The 11,150-nt window shown below is 28.1% G+C and overlaps 2 protein-coding genes across 2 annotated transcripts; both read right to left on the bottom strand.

Moving 5' to 3' along the window:
- Nucleotides 1-1,225: 1,225 nt before the first annotated feature.
- LOC107457524 (mitochondrial translation release factor in rescue) lies at nt 1,226-10,669 on the bottom strand. The gene is made up of 4 exons (XM_043049419.1): nt 10,515-10,669; nt 6,640-6,813; nt 3,185-3,446; nt 1,226-1,526 (listed from the first exon to the last, which is right to left on the bottom strand). The coding sequence occupies exons 3-4, from the start codon at nt 3,393-3,395 to the stop codon at nt 1,300-1,302; spliced, it is 438 nt and encodes a 145-aa protein (XP_042905353.1). The 5' UTR covers nt 3,396-3,446; nt 6,640-6,813; nt 10,515-10,669; the 3' UTR covers nt 1,226-1,299.
- On the bottom strand, nt 8,302-10,489 carry LOC107457529 (uncharacterized). Its single transcript, XM_043049418.2, has 2 exons — nt 9,997-10,489; nt 8,302-9,337 (listed from the first exon to the last, which is right to left on the bottom strand). Exon 2 carries the CDS (start codon nt 9,335-9,337, stop codon nt 8,462-8,464), a length of 876 nt encoding a protein of 291 aa, XP_042905352.1. The 5' UTR covers nt 9,997-10,489; the 3' UTR covers nt 8,302-8,461.
- Nucleotides 10,670-11,150: the final 481 nt, after the last annotated feature.

Consider the following 11,150-nt stretch of genomic DNA (forward strand, 5'->3'; position numbering starts at 1 on the left):
AAGTGATTTGGCGACAAATAGTCAATAAACAACCCTAGAAAATCACTAGCTTGGCATTGAATGGATAAAAAAATTGGTGAAAATTGAAAACTGCTACTTCCATGCATTAAGGAGGAATTTATATTTTAAATAGTGTTTCTTGAGAGTTTAAATAAAACTAAAAATCAATATATCAGCAATGTTCAACATTACGAAATCATGCAAAGTTGAGAGAGTCATGTTGACACAAACACAATTAACTTTGAAAAAATACCAGTTTTTTTATTTGCTTCTCTTCCTGATGGCTTTACATAATTAAATTAAGCAAAACCTGCTTTTAAAAGTTTGACCTTCTCAAACTAAGATCAACAATGTTTAATATCATTTGGCATAATTCTATTGCTCTAGACAAACTTCTGATAGTCAAAAATTACCATAATCAAATTTTTTTTCCGGGACTTATCCCGTTCAGTCGACAGATTAAGTCTACATATGAACGAATCACAGAGTTTAACTTTATTTTGTTCCCTCCCAGCATAGATTGTTGTGCTGATGGATATTATACTTTGCTAAAAACATATCAGAACTCCATTGGCATTGGGCTAACAACGAGAGGTATACATGGTTTTTCACCTCCATTTTGCTCAAACGCTGATTAGTTTCACATAAAAGAATTCTTTTTGAAGGTGACTTCTAGATGCAACAAAATGACATTAATAAAAAATTGCTGAATTCTCACTAATATAGCAATACATACTATGCTGCCTCTGAATCATTTTTCAGCCTAACAAGGCTAGATAAAATTTGATGACAGTTTGTTCCAAATTAAGGTTGCTAAAATTTTATTTTATGAATATAAGCCTAAATATATTTATATTTATTTTATCTTTTCAAAAAAAAAAATTATCATCTATGAAAAACATTAAAAATTCTGTGAAAACAAGCAAATGCTGTGCACAAAAATCATTAAAATTTTCCTTTATAAAAAGAGTTAGAATCAAATAAAAAGACCCACAAAAATTTTGTGAGTTATGTTTTCTATATCATACTAAAGATAGAAAGATTGAGCCAGAAATCAAAAAGGAACGTATAAACTGTAATACTTATTTACTCAAATTTACTAAAATGTCACTTAGCTAGTTCTTCCACTAAGTTTATATAAGATCAACTTGTGCTTTTAAATATAATAGTGGAATTAAATTATATGATTTAAGAATGAAAATTATGTAATTAAAACTAAAAACTCTTCAAAAAAAAGTTTTTTATTGAATCAGAAATACATTATTGCATTTAAGTACACAAATGAGCATTTATGCAAATTCATGATTTACTTGACTTTCCATGTTCTTGAAACTGTCTTTTCATTTCCCTTAGTTTCTCTCTTTTTCTGTCAATTGAAATTTTTTTGGCAGTCTCAATTCTTTTCTTTTGAGCTGAAACACTCATTTCCCCATTGTAGAAATCATCTAATTTAGTGAGTAAACGTTCTCTTCCTAGTTTTTGATTTTCTTGTAGGAGCCTAGATTCATGGCACTTAACTACAATTCCTATAAATATTATGCAAAAATTATGCTATAAACTTTGCTAAATACCAAGTTTTATATTTATCATTTTATGGGCTTAATATATACAGTATTTTTATGATGACCAACACAAAGGCTTTCAATTCATAGAAAAAGAGGCATCTTTTGATGATTTCTATTAAATATGGTAATTTTATTTAATTTGAAATATGTCATTTGTTACGAAATTTCCTTAAAATATTGTACTTGGGCATTTAAGTTGCTACACTGGAAAGACTAAATGCTTCTCTCATTATTTTGTTACAGTTAATAGTCCACAATTTTAAGAATGCACTTAAACCATTTCAAATTCATAACTTCTACTCAGGGCAGAAAATTTTTTCTCCCTCCCAGGAAATGCATTTTAGTCTGAAACAGTGGAGGAAAATATTCTTTTTTCTCTGAACATTTATTTTTAACAATAAAAGAATATTGTTGCTTACAGGATAAATAAAACTAGAAAACAGTTAAAATATTATTTAGATACCATAAATTTTGTACCTTAATAGATACCAACGGAATATAGAGGTTAAAAGGAGGAGTATAAATTACTGTGCCTGCAGCATCATCTAATAATTTCATATGAAAGTTCAGAATTCTTTCAAATAATGATTATTAGATCAGAATGTCAGAGAGCCCCAACTAAAGAGTAGTTGGGGGGCAATAATAAAAAAGAGGATTAAAATGAATTACAGTCGGACCTCTATATAACAAACTTCCATTTTGCGAATTTTTTCAAGGAACCAAGAATATTTTGGAAATTTCTGCGTAAAATAACTTCCAAGTAGCCAAGTGAGTTTTCTATTTACCGAGCTTTTTTTCGAGATCCACATTCCCTATCTCCCAACATTTCAAACTTGTTAACGCATTTTATGGGGAAATGATCTCAAATTGATTTTCGAAGCCACTTCACTTTTAAAGAAAGCAGTAAAATCCCTTTCCCTTTTTTTTTGCATTTCAAACAAAAAACTCAGACAAAATTAACGGGTCTTATCAGTTGCCATTAAACTTAAGAACGCATGTTGTAATGTATGTTTAAAATTACTTTGCAATTATAATTTTACACAGCAAATAAATGCAGCTATAATTTTATATATAAGTACAGCTTTTCTTAGTTGAAACTGTAATAGCATGGTTGTGCAACACTGGATAATGTTTTGCTCTATTCTTGCTTTCCAAGCAGTTTATGTCTAAGATTTATAAAATAAATAGTAGAATGATTGATTGAATGTAGGGTTTAGTTGCACAAGATCCAAATGAGGCCATGCTGCGCCAAACAGTAACGGTAAAATAAATCAATAGTAGATACTAGTTTACAAGATAAATGTATATCGATTGCTATTTTAATTATGTCTACTGTTTATGAATTTAAAATCTGTTTTGTGTCGTTTAAGTATTTCAAAAGGTGATTTTCTATTTAACGAATTTTCCATATAACGAACTTATTATCGGGATTTAGCGACATTGTTAAATAGAGGTCGGACTGTATTTATATTTAATTAAAGCAAGATAGCTATGGAGACTGTTAAGATAACTAAGAACCTAGCTATGACTGGACTTAGCAGATCCCCATGCTCTGTTTATAATACACTGCCTTCAAACTATTACATCTATAACATATAAATAGATTGTTTTATTATTACCTGTTGGAAGATGTTTTAATAAAACACAGTTTGTAGTTTTATTGACATTTGAACCACCAGGACCGTGACCTCTAATAAACTGCTCTTCAATTTCTCCTTCATGAAGTTTAGGAAATTTAGAATAATCTATAGTACTCTTCAACTTTCTAAATATCAAAATCACCGGTGCAGTGATTCGTTGCTGATTTAGTTTTTTAAATAAATATGTCATGGTTTGCAGTATTTACTGTAGTCTCCTCTTTAATAAAAAATTTCTTCCTCTCTGAAATAAGAAGAAAAAAAGTTACTCCTAATTTTATCATATATATATACTAGGGGGCTAATCCCCCTGTTCGCTGCCGCTCACCAACCCCGATGATTGCTTCGCAATAATTGTCCTTTCTTGGCAGAAAAAAGTTTTTCTACTAAATTTAAAATTATTCACTTAACACATATGTATTAAAAGGAATTCTGTTTGCTTACGCTTGTGCCTCGACTTCTCAGGTCTAAATATTACTATCTATTAGTATTATATACATTTAGATTTCTTGGTGAACAGAAGTGATTTTTCGAAGTAATCATTTTTTAAAAGAACATTTATGTTCTTATAACATTATATTGTTCAAATAAATTTGATGAGTTCACAACCATAATTTAATATTTTTGTTAATAATAGCAGTACTGGAAAATAAATTAGGGATACAAAAATATTTAAAGGAAAACAATACCTTTACGACTTTTGTTAATCTTATGCTGATGACAACCAAAACAATATTGAAATGAATAAGGAAAAACTGGATTATTAAAAATTATTACCTTTACACAGATATGCGTTTTCAATTTTAATTGGCTGTTTTGTGCGTTACTAACCGCAAGTGTTCCGTGATTGGCTATTTGTTATTTCACACTTTTCCTATATTATATAAAGATATATATACAGACAGACCTCGATATAATTTGAACCTAAGGGTGATCGCAAAAGTGACCTTTTAACCGATTCATTAGCAGTTCGTAACTAAGCACGTAAATAGTACACATTATGACTTTATAAAAATGGCAATATGAACGAAAACGATCTGTCATAAATTAAATATTTAAGTCAATAAATTTTAACATAATTAGTGAAGAATTAAAGAAAGTTAGATTTCAATTTTTTTTTTAAAATTTAAAATAAAGCTGTTTACAAATTTCTTCAAAGTGTAGATACATACATTACATCTTACCTTATTTAAAATAATAATTTATGCAGGTCTGTCTCGTTTTTGGTTTCATTTTTCGAACAATGTTTTCTAGATTTTGTAACTTCTCAAAATGTTCCTCAACTCCCTCATGGTTTGTAAAAAAATTTCGTATGACATTTATTGCATTGAAGGCTTCCTCTTGGCTTACAGCTGTAGTCTCAGGATCATTGTCCTCACTGTCCACAACTTGTGAAACAATTTCAGAAATTGTAGCTTGTTCGTTGGCTGCCACATTTTCCTAGAACTCGAGAGGGGTAATTGCCTTGTAAGGAAGTTAAATAGGCTCTTGTTAGTAAAGAGCTTCCCTCGCCTCAGATAAAAATGACCTTATATGCGATAAAGATTTTTAAAACTTGACCATATATCCGATAATCTGTAACAAAGAATTCCTATTCAGTGAGTCGGGACTTTGGAAAAGTGACCTTATATGCGGATGACGTTATATCGAGGTCTGACTGTATATATATATATATATTGAAAATTAGATTTTTATGTCAACAATGATTGCTTTTAATTTTTTTCTTCCAAATTTAAACTAGTAAATATTGCACATTAAGTATATCTTAGTTGAACTTGTATACAAATTGAGAAGTTCTAAAACATTAACTTCCAGTTCTGGAAATTTATGCAGAGGTATAATTATTGATTTTATGAAATTTGAGAAAACTTCAATTTCACAGATCTCTATCAACAATTAATAATATTATTGCTTTTATTTATAATATTTTGACAATGAGTTAAAAATTAACAAAAAATGGATTAGTGATTTCGGAAAAAAAGAAACATTTGAAATATGACAATTTCAACTTTTATTTCTGACTGCAAAACAAAATTATTTATAAAGACAGAAATAACTAAATATTGTTTACAATTTTTAGGTACTGTTCTGTTTTTATGCAATATTTAAAAAAACTTAAATAAAGTTGATAAATGATGTTGTATTTAATTAACAAAATCTAATTTTTCAAAAGCTTTTTTTCTTAAAAACAAAATAAAAATTTTAACTTTCAATGATATGAAAGATAATTATAAAATATTTTAGGATTTATTTATATTGATGCTAAAGCAAACCCTGCACAGGAAAACTGCGAATTTCTGTAACAAATATTTCAGAAAGTTGAGCACAAATTGTGGAGCTATTTTTTAGTTTTTGAAATAGCTGACTAGAATCTCTTTATTGCTTAATTATTTAAGCAGCACAATTTTAATTTTTGTTAATATAACCTTAAAATGAAGCTCTGATGTTATATAATAGGAAAAAAAAATATTTTAATAAAAATAAACTCACACCTTGCAAAATTTAAATTAGTTAAATATATCAAATTAAAAAAAAGATACCTCAAAATAGTTCATAATCTTTGTATTTGTGCTAGAAATTGACATTTCTCCCATAGTGATGTGAAACTGGGCCCAGAATTCCAATGGGGCTCCCGAAAAGTCTGAAATTTCATCACATTAAGTTTTTTCCCCTATCCTAACTGATTCATAAAAAAATGGGTTAAGATTGAGATGATATATTAAAAGAAATAATTGGTTCAGCCATATGGCTCATCAATAAAGACATGTTGCAAATGATGGAACAATACGTTCGTATAAATGTAAGCCAAAAACCAGGGAAATTCAATAAAATCAGTCCGGAAACGTGAGAGAAAATGTTGGCAATTTTTTCTCTGAGTGTTTGTGGCCACCCTGAAAAAAATTTCTGTATATTTTATTGGTCAAGATTTAAGAAATACAAATAATATTAAATTTATATATGCTTGTATTTATCATATTGTTTGCATAACATCCAGGGGTCTGTCAAGGCCCCTGGATGCTAGCGGTACCTTCAGAAATTCAACTTTAGGAAAAATGGTAGTTTCAGAAAAAACTTTTTCTTAAAATTTTATTTTTGTATCCCGTAAGAAGCAATAAATCCATATTTTTGTGTCGAATTTTTAATATAATTTTCACAAATTAGGTATCACTCAGAAAAACCTAGACACACCCCTGACATCATCAGTGGATTACCAATTTTAATGACCATATAAAAGTTAACTTCCCATCTTCCTTGTAATTTAAGATTTGAAAAGCTATGCTTATTATCTGGGAAGAAGGTTGGTTATAAAACAAATATAACTTTTCAAATTAATTTTTCTTTTAAATCTCAAAATTTTTCTTATATTGAATTTCAAGGTTTTAACATTATATTGTATCAATGAATAGAAAATGAAGAAAGAAAAAATAGCAACATACTTGATATTGGAAATTTATTTCTTTTTCACTAGTTGTATTTTTATTCTCAATAAATTCTTTTTTGACCCGGTTTCTGTAATAATTTTTCTCAGTGTATTTTAAAGTTTCAGAATATTTAAGTAATTCTTTATATAAACTTAAGATGTTTCTTCTTGTTATAGTCATCATTGAACACTATAAAAAAGAAGAAAAAAAAGACATTAGAAATCTAGAGCAAAAACTTAAAAAAAGAAATTGAAAACTTAATCAAATCATATGTGGGCACCATTAGCCTAAAAATTCTTAAAAAATGCCAAAAAAATAAATAATAAAAAGCCTCTAAAAACCATTAAAATGGCATTACAATAAAGAATATTATCCTTAAAAATTTTCAAAAATCTGTTTAAATTGATTTTTTTTAAAATTAAAAATTGTAACTTGTATTTATAAATTTAGTAACATTTAAAGTAATAATTAAAATAAATATTTAATATGCAAATTAGATAAACTGTAAGTAAATATCTGAAAAATAAAAATTTATTATTTCTTGGAAGATCTTCAAAAATATTAGAATTACATTCTATTATCAAATGCTTTTTAGTATTCATTAAATTGAAATATTCATTAATTTCAAAAGCAAATTCTTACATCTTAAAATGAAAAATATCTGAAATTCATAAAAAAAAAAAAACTAATATGTAAAAAAAGAAAGACCTTAACCATGAAGAATGGCCAACTAAGAAGAAACAACAAACCTGACAATAAAAAGTACTTTGAGAAATGCTTGGTCTAAAAGCAAAACCATTCTGAAATGTTCTGCTAATGGATCAAAGTAATATTTTAGGTTAGCATACATGCTAATTATAAAAACTAATCATACATTTGTAGAAATCTAATTTTCTAAGAATCAGTGTCATTAAGTACTTTAGCTGTTCGTTTTTCTCATGTAATAGATATATGAAAAAGTGATTATATTAGAATAAACTTCACTATTTTAACAACTAGAAAGTAAAAATTGAAGTGGTTCAGAAAATACTGTGATAAAAATGTCTAAAATACTTTTCCCTTGTGACCTGTTTTATTATTTCAACTTAATATCTTTATGTTTTTTGATGGTTGGTGAAATAAATAAACTTTAATACTTTTAGAACAAAATAGCATGAAAGTTTCCTTACAGATCTTGTCGTTTTTCTTTTCTTTTGTTAACATTTTGATAATTGTTATATCTTTTTAATTTGGCAAAACTGCAATCAGTAAAAAAAAAGTTAAGAAGTCAATAAAATCCTATTAAGTAAACTCCACTTTTGCTTGAATTTTTAAATAAGAATGAGGAAATAGTCTTTTTTGTTGTGAGCATAAAGTTGAAAGAATCAATGTTTGCTTGTGAAGGTATTTTACGAAATAATGTTTTTCTTTTAAAGATAAAAGTCATTAATTTAGTAAAAGTAAGCTCATAAGGCTTAAATCATCACGAAATATTTAAGAGGTACTAGCCAGAAATCTTTTGTACAGTTGAGAAATTAATTTTATAAAAATGGAATACCCATAATTTTAAGTAGAGCTATAAGGCTGCCCTATCAATGGATATTATTTATTAACATTTAGAAACTTTAAGTTCAGATGCCACAAGTCAGTAATTTAAATTTTAATTCTTATTTTAATATAAGACAGAAGGCAATGATATTTCAATAGCATCAATTTTTATTGCAATAAATAAGAAAATATCACAAATCAAGTTATTACATTTCCAAGAATGAACACAAAAGTTGTTAAACAATAACAACTATACCTTCCGCATAATTTGTTAAGCACTAATCTATTGTTTTTTATTAATTTTAAAGTTTTAATCATCTAAAAAGCTGTTTAACCACTCATCAACATTGGTTTTTTCACTATCATTTTGCTTTTCTTGTTGAACAGGATTTTTTAAAGACACATTTAATGATAATAAAAAATCTAAATCATCAGGGAAAGACTGAGTTTCTTTTGCAACCTCTTCTTTCAAAGCACTCTTCTTTTCTGGAAAAGTTGTTTTTAAAGATAAACATGAGGCTAAAGATTCAATAATACTCTCGGTTTTATCTTCTAACAAAATAGGCAGCTTGGTGGGCACAGGTTCATCAACGTCGTCAGAGGCAGAATTATCGATGATATTTAAGCTTGAATCTAAATTTTCCGGAATTTCAGTTTTTACATTTTCGACCTCACCAGATATTATTTTTGAAGAGTAAATTGGGGTATAAGATTTCTTCCAACTTTCAGCATCAGAGTTAAACCTAGCTAGTTGGGATTCAGTGAAAATGTCTGTCGGCAAATTTAACTGCTTATGGAAAGGAACAGTTTTTACAATATGAACTAAATCTTTAATATCTAATGCAATAGTTTTTTCATTCACAGCTTCTTCCCAATCCTTTTCTTCCTGTAACTGCAACTGTGATTCAGAACCTCCAGAATAGCTTAATAAAACTTCAAAATCTTTACCTCTCGTTGTGTCAGCATGTGGGTCACTGGGTACTTCATCATATTTTTGCCAATTACTTGAAACACTTCGCTTGCTAAATCTTTTGTCTTGATCAAGTTCTATATCATGTTCTTTGGTTGAGTGATTTGAAATACTATCTGGCTTGTCTGCAAAATTATTCTTGAAATTCTTTTTACCATCTGGTATATTATCTACAGTTCTTCTATTACTATTCTTCTTTTTTGCACCGGGAGCCATCTGCAATGACAATTATTTAAGAACATGCTGATCATAAGATTGAATATTTTGGAAGCTGGGACACAAACAAAAATATTAGGGCAATCAAAATGAAATATGGTTGCTACATTCAATGTTAGTTTTTTAAGTATAGGTTTGTGCGCTTAATTGAATACATTGTGATTTGAAATAGAATTAATAAGTATCAATGAGAAATGGGCATTCATAATTCGTTAGCTTCATCAAATAGCAGTTCTTACAATTATATAATGCCAAAACATACAATTAAATGTACTTTCCAAATGTTTATATAAAAAAAAGTACCATTTCATTAGGGAGAAGTCAATAAGACAGATGTTTTAGCCTTCACATGTTAAAATTTTGCACAAGCTCTATAGAAAATTGAGGTTTTTTGTGGTAAAAACCTCAAATGATTTTATGTGATGGTGGCTATAGGTAATTTAGTTTTTTTTTAACTTGCCAATTTCATTATATAACCACATGATGAGTGATAAATACTAAATTTGCCCGTTTGTAAGTAGATGTTTTCAACTGTTCAATTAACTACTGGAAAATATTTTTCAGCATAGTTTAGTGGTTTATATGCTCCAATATGTATAAATCAAAGGAATAGCTGCGTCTAAAAATAAAGAGTGATAATAAATAGGTAGATTACTTACTACTTTTAATAATAAATCATATGATCGATGCAAATTCAGTCGGCCAATTGTGTACACTATCAGCTGAGCCTAATTTATGAAGAATAGCTTACAAGAATGTAATACTCAATGCATTCACAAACTTAAAATTATTAAAATAATTTGTAATGGAAATTAAATCTTTTCTCAAGTTTACATATTGAGTATGGTCAAATTTTTTATTTGGGATGGGACTGATGCTATTTCAAAAATAAAGCGCGCATACGTGGTAACTTAGCGCAAATTTTTTTTTTTCCAGTTTAACGGAATTGTTGATTCAATAAAGCTAAGTATTATAACTCTTGAATTTTTTAAAAAAAAAGTCGAAACTGGAAAACTGAATCGAAAAGCCGAATAAACAACGAACATTTATAGGAAGTAAATGAAATTCAAAATATAGATCAAAACATGTACTATGTTTTAATTTTCGAACTTTCAGTAAAAGTGCATAATAGAATAGTAACTCTTTGGTTTTAAAGTTGTCCTTATGATAAACTTACCAGTAAAATTTATTTATGCAGCTTACCACGCAGGCACTTTAATCCCACGCATAATACAAGAAAATTTTTGCTTATTTGCTTTATTTATTTATATTCTCCAATAAAAACGATTTAAGCTGCTTTTTTCTGTATCAATAAATGTTAAGTATCCTTTCACTCCCTATATTTTTTAAGCGTCATTCTCACTGCTTACAGGAAAATTGCGCATGCGAATTTGGAGATGCGCAGTGTTTTTTAAGCTTCGATTTTAATCTTTCTTCTCCGGGATGAGCGCCGGCTCCTAGGTCAAAAAAACGTGACCTGAAATAGGATGTTTTTTCCATATATCTCAATCTATATCGAAAATAATTATATGCAAAAGTTGTACATCTGTAAACTTCGCATAAAATAAGTACCAATATGATATATTTCGCTTAAAATATGACGACTTGATCTATGATGAAAGTTGACTTAGATTATCACTTTTTTAAACAAATTCAATTTTTTTGCCAGAATAAATGCTGAAAGGATGTAAGTACATTTTTCAAACTTCAACAAAACAATGAAGTAAAAACATGAAGCAAAATAAGCAAACATAAAAACACAACAAACAAAAGAACAAATATTTATAACTAACACGATTTTTGAAGAAGGGAT

This window comes from Parasteatoda tepidariorum, chromosome 7 (genome assembly GCF_043381705.1).
Source record: "Parasteatoda tepidariorum isolate YZ-2023 chromosome 7, CAS_Ptep_4.0, whole genome shotgun sequence".
Lineage (NCBI taxonomy): Eukaryota > Metazoa > Arthropoda > Arachnida > Araneae > Theridiidae > Parasteatoda > Parasteatoda tepidariorum.

What these genes read in the sequence shown, in the direction of transcription:
- LOC107457524 (XM_043049419.1), bottom strand. Translation starts at nt 3,395, where the DNA reads ATGACATATTTATTTAAAAAACTAAATCAGCAACGAATCACTGCACCG. An exon ending in ATTAAAACATCTTCCAACAG is followed by an intron (nt 1,527 to 3,184) that starts GTAATAATAAAA and finishes TAATATTTATAG; the next exon opens with GAATTGTAGTTAAGTGCCAT.
- LOC107457529 (XM_043049418.2), bottom strand. Translation starts at nt 9,337, where the DNA reads ATGGCTCCCGGTGCAAAAAAGAAGAATAGTAATAGAAGAACTGTAGAT.